Raw genomic sequence first — 16,823 nt, forward strand, 5'->3', positions numbered from 1 at the left:
TTAGCGATTAAAAAGTCGCACTCACATAAAATGAGGTACCCATAGTCTCTCTTCAATCGGCAGCTGTCTGAGCGTCGTGGTGAGCAAAAAAGCATTTGGGGCGGACTATCTGTTTCCATAGGTTTCTGTCCAGCGCCGCTCTTATAGTGTATAGTTTTGAGGACGAGTATTTACTTGATCGGTCCATCTGGTTGGTGAAGGATCTGGTCATCTTTTGCCTATCAATTATGTATTACCAATCACCATCAGTTTTTCCAAGTTGTCATCATCTCTGCGCATTGTATCGCCGAAGTAAGATACAATTATAATACACAATAAAAGTGCGTGCGTACAAAGTACACATGTCAGATGTGATACTTCTTGGGCAAACTAATTTTTAACAAATCGAAACTTTAGATTTCCGAGACCTACAGGGAGAAAAAAAAGGAAAATATGTTAGGAATTTAATTGTAGTTAAATTTGTTTTGTTTAATTTATTTCTTCGATATTTACATTATTCAACGCGATTTCTATTAGTATTGTTGTGACTATAGCATTATGATAAGTAAAAAATGCAATATATGTTTGTGTTTCAACATTATCTATATATCTTTGAAAAATAGCATCTATTGTCGTTCTACTCTCGCTCCATGGCTATTTGCTTCATGCTACGTTCGCCCTTTCTCACTCTCTCTCTCAATCAGACTCAATCGCTCTCTCCCTTTTCTTCGACAAAAACGCTGCACAGCTTCGTGACGCTAATATTATTAGTATTGCGTTTCATCCGTACAAATTTGAAGCTTATGTGCCTAAAGAAGTTTCACTACAAAAACTAAAGCAATACTTACAGGACAAATCTTAATAATAAAACTTATGGGTAAAGTTTGTGTTTACATTAACTTATAAAATTATTATTGATTATCACTGAGAACCCATTATTCGAAAAGATCGTTCGCCTGTATTTCTTAAAAAAATATAAAGGGATAATTACTAAGAATACATTCTTTATTTTCTATATAGTCTCATAAATGGAAATTGGCTGAAAAGTTTATTTTTCTCAAGAAATATAATTTAAAAATTAATGTTGTAAAGTATAGTCAAAATATTTTGTCGAGTTTAGTTTATACGCCATGCAAGATACCAAAACAACCACTAAAAAGTACAATTAGAACAGTATTAGTAATTGAGTTGGCGGCGAAGTTATATGAAAACTTTCCGTAGACAGTTTTCGAATATGATTCTGGAATATACAAAGTTTCTTAAAGCTTCATTATATTAGGGGCGCAATACTCGCCAGCTTTTTAAATCGAGTTTATAATAAATGTTTGAAGCCCTTGTAAATGTCTGAACTTTAAAGTTATATGCTTTGTGTTTTCTTGGACACGAGTAAGTTTATAACATGTAAGTTAGGCATTGACCTCGCGTTCATAATACATCCTTATCGCATTTAGATTAATATATCAATATAATTTATCAGCACGTCGAATTGTAAACTTTCTTTTTCGGATTTTTTGAAGCAACTAATTGCGTATCCACTCGTTTATTTAGTTGTTATCAAATTAAAATGATCTTGTAATAACTTTCAATGTTATATAATTAATAGTTGTTTCTTATAATTAGTATATAATATATCTAAATATCTTTCAAAGCAAGGAACGGTTTACATAAATAGTAATAATATTATGCGTCTACTAATTTACTACTACTAAATAAATAATTAACTGTAAGTAGATAATTTATATTTTAGGTAGCTAACATTACACAATATGTTTCTAATACAGAAACATATATTTACATGATAGGTTTTAGTTAAACATTAATTAAAGTGAAATATGTAATCTATCGTTTGGAAATTATTTATTTCAAATGGGCCTATTAAATAGGCACTTTTGAAAGTATAAATATAATAGGTAGTTTCATATGGAGAAGAATGGGCAAAAAACTCCACACTTACTTACTTTTAAAATAATTACAATATTTTGTATACATTAATTTGATAACTATATGCGAAGACCTAGAATAAAAAAAACTACTATACTAAAATAAAATAGGCGCATGATGTTATAAAAAATATTATTCAGCTGAAAACTAAATTATTATGTAGATACACTAATTAATATTATATACATAATATAGGAGAAAGACTTTAAGAAAATACAACGGACATTAATCAATTTGAAAAATCTGAAACCATGAATTCAGGAATGTTGAAGTAAAATTATCGCCCCATTAAAATAAAAAAGTTAATTAATTTCGTTCCTGAATAAAAGACCGATCGACAGTGTTCTAGATTATATATTCTACCTAAACCCCAAGCAAAATGTTTACCCAGTTTTACAACAGTTTGGTTTCATAAAAGGGACGCACTTAGATTTATCGGTGTTTCAAGTAGCGTTTGTGTGAACAATATTGTGGGGTGAGCAGTAAAGACTACATTGTATTCAGAGTTCTAGCAAGCTGTTGCATATTTGTAACACATTTCTTGAATATTTTCTGAACATTTATATACGTTACTTTTCGAATAAAATAAAGAATTTCTTGCGAATTGTTAGCAAATTACAAAATACTTGTGTCTTATATAATATAAAGCGTATAGTTACTATACTCATAAACTATAAAGAAATCCTGCTACAGCTAGTCTGTTAGTAGACTTCTGTTCTGACAGACTCCTTTCACTGTACTCTTACTGTGCAAATCCACATTGGGTCCCGCTATTTTATAAATGTAATCTTCATGTAGTTTTGATACTAGGTCTTACCACACCTGATACCTACCACATTATAAGTCTATTTCATTTTTTTTAAAGAAAAGGTAGATTGGCGGTTTTACTCAACATAACGTGACCCTACGTCGCGTTTAATGTAGTAAAAGAACATCAATGAAAATGATCTGAGAATTTGATTGTTGCCTGAATGACTGAATATTGTAACATTAATTATTATAGAAAGTAATTATGTTTAAAGTAATAGATCTATTTGTTGTTCTGTCGTTGTCGTTTTAGTGACGTCAGTTCCAATGAAGTTTTTGATACAGATCATATACTTCTTTATTTAACATTCCAGTCGGTCCGTATCTACGAATGGTAGACAATTTTGTAGAAATCCTATTTACTTACAATTTTTTTTAGTAATGTTTCAATTAAGCATCAAAACGAATAGATTTTAGGAAAGTTTATAGGCGCCAAAAATATAATTTAGATATAATTGACGATGGGCAGGAAGATAAGTCTGTAAATAGTTTGTACAAGAAATATCAGCTTATAAATAGGTCATTACTGTTTGATCTCGCAAATAACCACGCTAATAAAATTTATGTATTTAGATGGTTCGAAAATTTCCATCGTGGATTGCTTTTTTATTACTTCGGTTGATTATATAAAAACAGTAAAAAAGCATTACACATTTTAAACAACCTTAGTAACTTACCGTGCTTCTGCAGTTCAAATATAAATTCGTAACGTCGTCCTCAGCAATGTCAAATATAAGAAACTCGGTTTTCGAAAAAAATGTTTTTTATTAAAGTAATGATTATGATGTTGGCGACCAAGTGTGAATTGCAGGAGCTGGTAAAAGTAACGATAAACGCTTTGAGTGTTAAGAGTATGAAAGTGAACGTATAAAAAAATAAAGTCTATGGTATTTGAAAGAGGCGAGAGAGAAAAGTGAGAGGCTTGGATTCCTTGTGTATGTGATGTGTAGCCAAGAAATCTCAAACAAGATTTGACTGGCCGTATATGGAGGAGTGCTTATCCCGACGTTAACATACGGGAGTGAATGTTTGAGTTTGAGTGTGTGAAAGAATGAGAGCGTTAATAAGTATGTGTGGTGTAACATTGCGTGATAGGATAATTAATAGTGGGATACGTGAGCAGTTGTAAAAGAGAACGTAATGCCAAGGCTACTAAAAGGAATGCTCTGGTGGTCTGGCCGTGTCGAAAGGATGAATGAGAGGCGATTAACAAGTAGGATATACAAGGCAACCGTGGAAGGCAATATCGGGTTGGGTAGGTCTGGTGGTCAGGCCAGGTCGGGTTGGGTAGTCCAGTCAAATCCTGGTCCAAATCTATGAGGCACTAGAGAAGGGAGAAGTTAAGATATGGGTATAACCGACGAGCACGCTTGGTGAATGTCGTGAAAGTGTATGAAGCGAGAGAGCAAGTGACCGTAGCAACTGGAGATCCGTTTGCCTACCCCTTCGGAAAAAAGGTGTGATGATATAAATAAATAAAAAAATATTGCGAAACTTTACATATTTGCTATTAGATCATGTCACTATAGTAAGATTTCGAAGTTAATTTAAATTAAAAAAAAAACATAAATTACTATTCATTAAATAAAATACTTTAAGTAAATAGTACAAAAAATGAGTAACATTATGTAATAGACAGAATCGGTCAGGAATAATTCCTTGTAACGATTGCAGTTTTTGTAAATTGCGATCTATTACATTATAATTCCAATAAAATATGAATTGTTTTTTAGAATACTAAACGCTTGTAACGAAACTCATCTGATTTTTTGTCGTAGAAGAGTACCAACCCCAATTGTGCAAGATTTAAACAGTCTAACTTCTTTATATATGGACACTGTACTAATTAGTCAGTAAGATTGGGGGGGGGGGGACACGTAAATATATTTAAAATTGGAGCTAAGTCCTTGTTCTAAGGGAGCGATTATACTACCACTTCAATTGGTAAATTAACGAGAAGAACTGGATCCGCCACTCCTATGACGTATATTGCAACTAGATTTGTGAATTTCTATTATATTCTTAATATGAGCTCTTTGTTTGCATAAATATTTATAATTTGTATTGTATCGTACGTCTGCACGTTGCTGTTTCAGAGATTTGAAGACTTACCTGAATGTTTTTTGCAGGATCCAAAGATAAGAAACGTGGTACTGATCGGCTCTCAAGGCTCTCTCGAAGAAAAAACCGTGACAGTCTGCCACGGCGCTGATTTCGTGAATATTACATTCGTGAACTTCTGTTGCACTAGGAAGGAAATAGCACAGGTATATTTTTTTATAATTTACTTAAACTCTAATATTTTTTTAGGTATTTTATCAATGAGGCGTATCTGATAACAAAGATCATTGAAAGAAAACAATTTTTTAACCGGATTAAAGCTATTTATATATATATAAACTTATATATTATCGATACCAACTCCAGGTAAATAATTACAGATAACACAACATTCTCTACAGCTGTGATACTTTTGATATTCAACACCTTTTGGCTTCAGTACCGAGACCACGCATGCTGTAAAGAATGCGAAACGAAATTAAAAATTATGTAAAATAATTATAAGTTATAATAATACAAATGGCTTTAATCCGGTTAAAAAAATTTTTTTCTTTCAATGTGTAAAAGCTATGTTAACCAAAGACAATACTATGAACTAAGATCATTGATATGTGAAACAACATTATAGTGTTAGTGGTATAGTACACATGCAAAGTAAGCCAAAAATATCAATAAATCAATATTCTAATAAATAAATTTACACTTGAGTAAGTAACATTTAGTTAATTTATTTGTCAAAATATTAGTTCGATTTTTTATAACGGTATAGAACTGAACTATGTCCTAAAAAGTCCAACTTAAATATATTTAACGGGACGTTACATTTTCCATAATTAATGTCTGTTAACGCATAATTCATTCTTTATAAACTTACTAACGTGGGAACCATAGCCTTAACTAGATTTCTCTACCGATTAAAAAGCCACGCCAAAAAGCACTCCATCTAAGCACAAAGAATACAATGGAGATTGTATAAAAAAAGTTCTTTCAGCGCTATGTTTTGCGTAGTTTGAACAAACGATTATTACGGATAATGATTTATGATCGCCGACTTTTCTCCTATATACGCTATAAATTCTACTTTACTGACATTGAGGCTTCGGTGCCTTTCAATTAAGGTTACTTCTTTGAAATGTTAAGTTATTAACTATTTGTCGTTTTATTTCTTGTTCGTCTGAAGCTTTATGTTTCAGAGGCTGTCTATTCTTTGAACTCCCACAGGGCCAGACTGTGTTTATACTAGATTTTTTTGATTGGACGTAAGACTAGACTTTTCAAGACAAAATACTTTTACCACGAAATCGAACGGTAGATCGGTAAAGATGATTAAATAAGAACGAATATAATAATGATATCAAAGCTACTACGTGTCGTATATTATTTTAATTAAAGCAGAAATTATCTAAATTAAAGCTGTTAAGTTTACAGAATAAAGCAATTCTACATAAAATTTTCTTTCCAAAATACCAACTAAAACACTGAGCAGCTTTTTATCGCTGTGGTCTGAACTTTCCTCATTAACCACCTACAAATAAAAAGCTTTATTTCCACTTTTACGGCGGAATTAAGTTTACGTCAAAATAAAAACCATTAAGTGCTTGCTGAGTAATTTAATTACTTTGTAATGTGTTTGTCGATGTTTATCGTCCTGTTATGTAATAAATTACAAAATAGCAAATGTAGAGGCTTACCACAATTGGCAATTGTATCTTTACCTAACTTTTTATTGAAGTAAAATACAGTTATAAAATTCCAGTGGTGCTAAAACCTGATGCACCGTCGAATCATGGATCTAAGGCATGCCGGTTTCCTCCAATGTTTTCTTTCATAGTATAGTGAGTGTTAAATGCGCATAGAAAAATTCCATTGGTGCACGGCTGGGGGTTGAACTTACTACATCAGGGATGAGAGTCGCACGTAGAAGCCATTAGCCACTGCTCATTAAATACAGTAATATATATCCATTAAAACGAGAACTAGCTAGGCTTTTAGCTTCTGTTAACAACAACGTTGTTTTTCGGTGAGCTACACTTTATTACAAATATAATATTTCGCAAATAATTTTCTATAGACGTATCTAAAATAGCCTGAAAAGGTTCGAGAAAAGACGGTGTGGCGTGACTTTCGCTCGACTTGGCAGATAGAAGTATATACTATAGAATCAAACGAGTTAGGAACGCTATTTATACGATATTTATTCACGAAAATAACTCTTGGGACATTTTCCTTATTCATAACCGTACTATAAGTATTTTCTGAATATTTAGTACTGAAAATTAATAGCAATAAAAGTGTAGTGCTTGAGAGTGCGTCTCTCATCTTTGAGATGAACGACAGCTTCGAAATCAGCTGTGTACCAGTAGACTATCTGTATATGTGCGCATTTAATACTAGCTAGTCCCATGAATGAAATCATCGTGAAAAAACCGACATGCCTAAGACCCAAAAAGTCGTCGGCGTGTGGCAGGCACTCAATGGTCATCACCTATTATTGGTTTGTGGACTCCGTTTTCGCAGTTAGACTCTCAATAGGTCCGTTGTGCGTAAAGTCCTAGCTAACTAAGCCAGCCTAACTCCATCCAAAAGCACAGTTACACAAATATGTTTATAAAGGAGACAATGGCCCGTAATTGTCCCTATCATTGTTTTGAGATTAGTTCTGTTTAGGTTTAAAAGTTGCTTTGTCAATTGCGGGTTAACTGCTGGCAGAGCCATTTTGGACTGCCTGCAGTCCGCGCTTCGCGACCATCGTTGATGTTGGAGTTCTGCAGATCTTTGGTGAATCCAAGTTCGCATTTGCGAGAAGGGTAAAGGAAGGAGCGGATACGGGCCAGTAGGCAACATTTCGGAGCTTCCTCGCAAGTTCGTCGACAGCATCATTCCCGAGAGACCCCACTGTGCCCCTTTATCCACTGTAGGGTAACTCTTTGTGTCAGTGTTATTGCCTCCTATGCATTGTGACCCTCCAGTGTGACAATGCTTACTAACGCTATCAGCACAGACGCACTGTCAGATACGAAATTAATTCAAAAAATATAAATTCCTCACCGCTACACGGCTCTGGCTGCTTCGGTTAGAGCGACACATTCACATTGAAAAATCAAGCTGTGTGTGCCTGAAGTTAGGTATATGTTGATGTTGCGATTACGAGAGCTGCTGATGAACCACTTGCCTATTAGAAAAACAACGGCACACGAAAACGATACAGAAAAAAATAACAACAACACATGCAACTAATAACGAGGTCTAGAGTATGTTTTTAATAAGACGGAAACGAAATACGATTTGGTAATTAAACTCGATTAAAGCTCCATACTAAGTAAAATAAATACCTTAAATCTTTTAATTAATGAAAGGAATCTATGCAAATGGGAATACTAAAATAGAGTGTAATTAAGTATGGAGTGGGTATGGATTAGACTATGTAAATAGTTAAATTCAATTGTGCCGAGGCAAACCTGGTTTGTGGCGCCGCTGGAAAACTACTAAGGACTAGCTAAGCCGGCCATTTTATTGAACAGCTTATGAAGGTCTCAAGTAGAAATAATAATTGTTAGAATTTGTTTAAAATTATCTTATAAAGTGTCGATTCATAATCATGTAGAGAAAACCTAAGGATTCCCTGTATATATAAATTCCTTGCGCTTAATGAGTCCGCTGCTGTAGGTATGGAACTATTTAGGTATCATAAAATGTTATAGACGAAGGTGGAAATTTAATTCTATAGTACTTTAAAGATATTGCGCAGAAATATGAGAGACGTAGCACCTGAAATTAAAAGATACTCCTCTAAAAAGACCGTCTTACCGCCTCACTGGTATAGTTGTAGATCTCCAATTATTTCCATAAGGCTTCAGATCCTAGGTCTGAAAGTCAGATTATATTTCCTTTATAGTATACAATTATAGATTTATATTAACAAAACAAAACACATCGGGTAACTAGATAGAACTATTTATAGATCATAAAACTATTAAGCAGAAAACTGGTTTGTTTTTATAAAAGAAAATAAATCGAGCTAAACATATATATTAAAACAATATTAAATATAATCCTAACTGTGTATTTGTGAGTGATTAGTATTTGTTTATTAGATAAACTAATTTAAAATTATTATGTCGTTAAATAGTTTTTGCATCCACACATCAATCCTCAATTTACAAATGTGTTTATTTGATAAAATTTCGTTAAAATCTCAAGACAGTAAATACCATTTTGGAAGACTCGTAAAGATTTTATTTTGGAAAATTGCCATACATTTATCGTTGGTCACGGATTTATCGACTGTTGATAATTACTAGCAATTTGTTTCTGGGGATTTGACGTTATAATTGTAATGCAAATTTGTGGTGTGGATATTTAAAGATTCTAGATATTGTTAGGAAGACGTGATAGTGATCAAGTATTGTGAAAGCGTGAAGTGCGCGTTGTGGAAGTACTGAGTAAAATATGTGTAGTGTATGTGTGTTTTTTGCATTTATTATTTTCCGCTTGATTTGTGTATTTTTAGTCCAATTAAGTTCTTCACTAAGACTTACGGCGTTTTCTACCCGGTCCCCTAGCTCGTGATAATATTGTTACGAAGACGGGTCGACTACATGTTTCTAGATTTTTTCCACTAGTTAGAGAACTTTTCAGCAGGCTGTAATATGATTTCTGACCGTTTCAGGAGAGGGTCAATCACATATTAGAAAATTGTAATTTTCATAATGTTACCCTAGTTTTCAGGAAGCTGAAACAATTTTTCAGTCAGTTTCAGAACATGTGTAGTCGAGTGGTGCAGTTTTCAGGAGACCCGTTTTCAGGCGTTTTCAGGCCTAGTTATACCCCTTTGATGAAGGAATATTCTAGACCGAACTTTCTAGGTGTGAGACAAGGACGAAATGATACGAGAGAGAGAGAGAGAAGATCAGAACTTTCTCGAAACTAGACGAGCACTCTAGAACGCCGTACGACAAGGACGGAGCAACGTGCGAAAGAGACAAAGAGTGCGGACGTTCTAGAATTGTGCAATCGCTACTCAGTAGCAAGTCCGCCTAGAAAGTTCTAGAATATTGTTTATAACTATTCCCAGGGATATATAAGCGAGCCGAAACGCGACTAGTCGCCTTTAGTTTTGAATGCGATTACACGAGAGAAACACCGAAGCGATAAAGTGCGAATAAAGTGAATATAAGTGATAAAGTACTGTGTGAAGTGTGCATAAGTGAAGTATTTAGTGACTGTGTTTTTGTGTGTTATTAGTTCATTTCTGCAATCAATTTGTGCTCATAAATTCCTCATTGATTTTTCAAGAAATAAACCCTTGAAGAAATCTACGGCATTTTCTATCCGATCCCCTAGCTCGTAACAATATATTAAGTGTTATTGTTGTATAGTTCAGGAACTCTAAAATCATAGATACATAAATTGTATTAATTCTACTACAGACTGGAATAAATTATATAATGTATCTCAATCATCATGTACCTTAATGATATGATGATTAATAGTTTAGTATAGGACCTCTAAAAATTAGGTTCTGCAAATGTGAAATTTAAACAGAACAAGACTTCTATTGTACATTAGGTTTGATAGAGGAGATTACAATAGAGGACTGTTGCATCGGGAATATTCACTACTTATAGATACTTAAATTTTACCTGGATGTTTACTGGACTGGTCTATAAACCAGATCGCTCAATAAAGACCATGCTACAGTAAGTTACACAGAGACGATTAATGAAAATGGATATGCCATTCTTAATCAAGTGGATTCATCCTACTGCACTCGCGAAATATCATTAACCAGAACCATAATAGACCACTTATCGACCACAATATAAGAACATAATTGTAACTATTATTGAATCAATGATGTTGGATCATCATATATATATATATATATAAGATAAGCAGATATAGCTAGAATTGAAGCAATACTCGCCTGAACCAAAGCAGAAGGTTCATTATGAAGCTCACAAACTTTTAATGAAAAGCTTTTTAATCATTTAGAAAAAATAATTATTAAAAACATTAACGACAGCAAAATTCTAAAAATCTAAATTATAAATCCACCTAAATCTGATTGGGTAAATAAAAATATTATCAAAGGCATTAACGAACGAAATATTTTATGGAATAAATATAAATCCCAACGAAAAATATGGAACTCAGGAAACAGTTTGTAAACAAAAGAAACAAAGTTTCCCAAGACATACAAACAACTAAAAGTTACTACTATCAAAAGGCTTCTGAAAACTGTAATAAAATAACCAACTAAAATGTTTAACCTACTAACTAAATAGTATAGCAAATAATAAAATATTAGATACTAGTATTCCTACAAAATTAGAAATCCATTCAGCTGTAATTACCAATTTATAAAAGTTACTCATAGTCAACTATTCAACTATTAACATCAACTATTGGGCAAATTCTAACCTTAAAAATATCATAACCTACAAATACTACTACAAACATAATTTCTTTTCTCTCTAAAATACAGTCTCAAAAATTTCTATCAGAATTATCTTCGACTACCACGGAAATCCTTAAAATTATAAACAATTTAAATAGCAACTCATCCATAGGTATTAATGGCATAAATATGAAAGCACTAAAAACCTGGTTGTCAACGACCTAAAGTGTTGCATTAACCAAATTCTAAGTAAAGATGTATTTAGACGTTACTATACGTACATCAGCACTTCGTCTGTCGAAGACCAGGAAAGATCGGGGTGGCCGCGTGCTGTTAGAACTACAAAGGCTGTTAATGCTGTTAATGCCAGAATTCGTCGAAACCGGAATGTCGAATTAGGAAGAAAAAAAATCTTATCTTGAGAAATGAAGATTCCCGCTAGGACACTGTCGCGTATTATAAAATAAGACCTGAAGCTCGATGATTATTGTCGATATACAGGACAGGACATGCCCTAAATCAATCTTTACAATTAAAGAGAGTGGATCGATCAAAACGCTGTCGCGATAGTCGTCGACGTCGCGTAGGTGACGTATCGCGACAAAAAGCACACAAATACCCTCTTTACCGATGAAAAAATTATCACGATTGAAGAACACTACAATAAGCAAAATGATAAAGTATACGCTCACAGTTCTAAAGAAGCTGCTCAAGTGGTCGGTGGCCGGTCGTGGTCATCATCTTGCGTCAGTGATGGTTTTGTGGGTCGTGTCTTATCAAGAAGTCATACACACAGTCAGACACAGTCTTGGATCATGTTTTTAAATATACCTTGGACTTTCTAGCTGGATTCTGCAACTGGTCACATAGTGCAAACTACCCAAGGCTTGAAAGCAATGATCCGGACTTTATAGAGCTGAAGACTGGCCCTTATCTAGCCCAGACCACAACCCTTTAGACTTCAAATTATTGTTAGTTAGGAGTCTCTTAAAATTCTTTGGAGTTCTCAATGGCAAATTTTCCCTTCGAAACAGTGCGTAAATCCATAGATTCGTGGCCAAACAGATTAAAGGCCTGTATAAAAGACAAAGGCGGCCATTTCATTTTTTATTTTTTGCTGAGACTTTAAATATGTAGGTATAAATTTTAATATTTTTAATTAAATAATTCCATTTTCATTTGTTACAGAACTTATGTCTGGACTACGTAGTATAGGCTAGTATCTCAAATGTATAGTAACGAATAAGACTAAACTTACTCCTCCGTCTAAGGTACTTAAATTAGTACTGTATCTATACGTATCAAACACTACACGTATATAAAAAAAAATTGCAGAATATAGGCTTTGAAACCGCGTTGTTAATTCAAATACTTGTTGCTTTACATTACATAGAAGTCAGTTCGGAAAATGGAAGTGCACAGACGCAGCAAAAAACAAAGCTCCATTAACTTTATTAATTTTTCTATTCCCTGGAATGAATTCTAACGAGATGGCTTCATTTGTTTTAAGTGCTCCTACAACTGAACAGCTCTAATTAATTATAATCCGTTGAATTCTTTTAACGAGACCATTTAGATATTATAAAACTGAAGAATGGGCAATAAATGCCAATGAATTATTATTGTTTTAGTGATAGGCATCTCACTCATGTTATAACGAGGTACATATATAAAATTCTATTTACAAAAATCCAGTTGCGCAACCGTTACAGCGCAAGCAAATGTTAAATGGGCGCATAGGAAGTGCATTGTTGCACAGCCGGGGATCGGATGAGAGTCGCATGCTGAACCCACTGGGCCAACCAACTCTAACATTTAAAAAAAAAAAAATATAATATCATACTAGCGTTCGTAACGAATTTGGGGGTGGGTTCCCTCTTGTAAAACGTTACGATGCGGGGTGGGGATTGACGCGTTATTGATAATTTTCGTTCCAATACTTTACATCATATAATGGTAAGTTTTAGGTATAAAGATTCAATGGGGGTGGTCACGAAACGTTTTACTTTTGGAAACAGAAACGTTACGTCGCGTTTCATGAGGGAGGGGGGGTCAAGAATCTCCAAAAATTGCGTGACGTATATTTAAACGCTCCCATAGGGTTATCATTGCTTTGAAGCAATTTATTGCATTTTTTATAGATATGTTTTGATTAGATGTGTTTTACTGATTTCGTTTGTTTCTAATTATGATGCTATCAATCGTTAGATGACGATGTTTGCGTATGTCGTGCGCCAGCCTTAACATCCATTTCTGTTTTGTGATATATTTTCCTTAGCATGTAGAATGATATATGAAATAGTTGTCCGTGATATATGAGTCCGACCCCAGATTGACGTTACACGAATAGCGAGGTTAGTAGTGCGAGATAACCCTTCCGGTGAGGGAACAGCGGGAATGTCGGATATAAGAGATATTATGAAAAGTGAATTTATTTTCCTTCTTATTTTTTGGAATTATATGTGTTTTGTCTAATTAGTTTAAATTTTAGACGCAGCCCGTTACAAATGTATTGCGAAAATCTTACCCTAGGTTCTGAAGGCTGTTTCATACATAATACGGTGAAATCTGTTAAGGAAATACGATAATGCATTTGTTTCCTTTGAAAGTGTTTAATTCTACGAAGAAATCGTTTCATGTATGAAATAGGTTTGTAGCACCACTTTTGTATAGAGATTGATGACCCTATATATTAAACGCTTAACAATTTCGGCGAAAAAGTTAAATTGACTTACAGCAACTTTGACGATGTCGATAATTTAAATTATATGGGTAAAATAAATTTTTAAATAACCTATCATAAATTAAGTACTACTTTTTTATTTATTTAGTCCACTCAAGTTTTAGACGGTTCAAGCCCCGGGTGTGCTTTGTTATCTCTATGTCTATTTACCTTCCACGACCCAAAAATGGGTCGGGCACGTTTGCTGCACAAAGTTTCCCCATGCAACATAATCATAAATAAACAAATAATTGCAAAGATTTTTAAAGCAATTATAATCACAATATAAAGAGGACTACAGAAAGTTATTAGCATTCAAAATTTTACCCGTACAACAAAAGTGCAGCTAGGATTATTGAATGAAAACTAATTTACAGAAAATTACCTTAAAATAATTAAAACTCACTATCACTATTAAATACATAGAAAAAAATCGAATTACTATTACCTAAATACAATAATACTTGACGGAAAAAAAAACATTAGACTATCGTATTCCACATTTAAAAAATTTGCTTCCAGCTGCACTTCTCACTGATATAGCAAGGAACAATATTAAATTTAAATTCAAAAGTAATTACATAAATCAAACTTAAATTATGAGAGTTCTAAAACCGGATTCCTGCATCGGCTGTCTATGGAGCGTCGAAGTTTCTATTGGTTCGTGACGTTTTAATGGCGCTTTTTAATGCCTAAATTGTTATGATTTGTATGTCATTGGCCTTACTTAGTAAATAAGTTAATAATTCAAATATATTCGATGTGGACAGAAAAACTATGTCCAGTTTGTGTTTACACCACACTGTTATTTCAGAGTATGTATACCTACCATAAATAAAAGAAAATGTAATCTATAAAACACGCGTACTTTTTTTTAAATATGTGATGTAAGTACATACATACCATTAAACACTATGAGGGTGTGAACCAATACACGTGAAAGGTACTTAAATAAGTCTATTTATAAAATGGATATTTTACGATCCTTGTCACTGCGACACTGCTTTACTGGCGCCGTAAAACGGTAATCTAGTGAATTTAAGATCACCAGTATAAATAACCATAGAAACTCAGTTGGCCTAAAACCAAGTGCCATAAGCATCTCCGGGTATTGGTCTTTCCCAATTCCACTTATCAAGTCTATCTAGGAATGAGTCCTGGGAGAAAAAACCTCACTGATATGAGGTTTACAGCCCTACTCAGAGCCTATTAAATTACGTCCTAGGAAATAAGCATAGGTGTACTATTCCAGTAGTACAGACAGTAGTACAGTACAGACGCAAAGGGCATTCTTCCAATTTAAACAGTCTCTTTGGATTTATTCAATCTCTATTACCCGGAGAATTGTATTAATTACAAATTTTAGAAGTTTCATCTTCATACCTTGATAGATCAATGAAATGTCGCCCCATGCCCCATTGGGGTTTACGTGACTATAAATTAACTCAAGCCACTCCCCAAACCCTTTTGAATGTCGCGCTCAAGGGATCAATAACTTTGGTCAATGTTTACGAATTAATATTTAACACTGTTATTATGGAGTCTGCTTAAGTATGAAAAAGGTTGGATCACAGCGTGAATAACCCATATTGAGTGATGATGGCTCGGTATTATGTTTCGACCTATATTTAAGCTTTACAATAAAATAACGAAAAGTATATGTTTGTAATTGGTATATTCAATGATTATTTTAAGTTATATTTATTTTATTTAATATAAAACAATTCAAAGTAAAGTGTGGCTCCTATTTGTATATTGCAGTCATATGTGACTTTTTATTAGATGGTCAAATCAAAATGATTCAACTTTAATATAGACTTATAAACGTGAGTATTGGAAAAAGCTCTTTTAAACGAATTTATTTATTTTAAATGTCAGTCTGTATTTTCCTGTGAAATATGAATAAGGTCGGACTTGAAATCTGAAAAAAAGTTCCATTCACATCCGAATAAAAAATGAAAACATTGTAATCATTAAAGTTAACTCAGTGTTTAAAATAAATACAATTTAAGTACACTTTTCGTATACATTTAAGCGGCGACGACCAAAGTAAATATTTTCCGAAACTTCGAAATAATTACAGTATTTGTTGTATAAATGATTAATTTATTAATCTAGGTTATTGATGATAATTCTTAGTTAAACTTTTATTGATGGAGTCGGGATTTCCAATTAAGAGTTTGTCGGACATGACGCGGAAGTTCTCACAAAGGCTTGGCTTGAAGGAGCGCCTGGGGTTGCATTATTGTGCTCTAATTATAGATCTACTCGCCAAGATTAAATTGCCTACTATACATGACTTATTTTTTATTTATTTATATTATCGCGTCATTTTCCCCGAAGAGGATGGCAGATACCACAGATCCCTTGCTACGTCGCCTACTATCTCCTGACATAAATCATGCATGCATGCTCATGGGTTATATTTATAAATTTTTTAATAATAATAACTTTGATACATAATATGTGACGCAGTAACTAGCTTGTTACTACTTTGCATTACTTGATATAAGTTATGTGGGTTTTCTTAATTGGGAGTATAAATTGTTATCTATTATGCATGTTTAAAAATTATAATGCATTATTACAATCAATAAAATTGCTATAAATTCGTGGAACTTCGTCGTTTTCTCGAAAAACATAATGAAAATTAAAAACAACAAATTTTCTGAGCAGAAACGTTTCCGCTTCGTCGTCATATACGGTCTAAAATACGTAAATTGTAAATTATATTAAGTTCACTATTTTGTAAAGCGTTAAAAGGCAGTTCTAGCTTCTAAGCGTAATGGGTTGTCTACTAGTAATTATGCCATTTATGAGACGTATCGTAAAATATACTAGGTTGTGGAAGAGAATAAAGTAAACACTAAACTCAACGTGGGAAATAAACACCATTTTCCCGTTAAAATAATT

The 16,823-nt window shown here is 33.4% G+C and overlaps 1 protein-coding gene across 2 annotated transcripts in view; it reads left to right on the forward strand.

Annotated features, from left to right (window-relative positions):
• LOC123718988 (1-phosphatidylinositol 4,5-bisphosphate phosphodiesterase classes I and II) overlaps positions 1-16,823 on the forward strand; it is a 70,449-nt gene that overhangs the window by 14,257 nt on the left and 39,369 nt on the right. For both annotated transcript variants that reach the window (XM_045676025.1, XM_045676033.1), the window contains exon 3: positions 4,857-4,994. In XM_045676025.1, the coding sequence (XP_045531981.1) occupies positions 4,857-4,994 (138 nt within the window). The remainder of the gene's footprint in view (positions 1-4,856; positions 4,995-16,823) is intronic.

This window comes from Pieris brassicae, chromosome 2, assembly GCF_905147105.1.
Source record: "Pieris brassicae chromosome 2, ilPieBrab1.1, whole genome shotgun sequence".
Lineage (NCBI taxonomy): Eukaryota > Metazoa > Arthropoda > Insecta > Lepidoptera > Pieridae > Pieris > Pieris brassicae.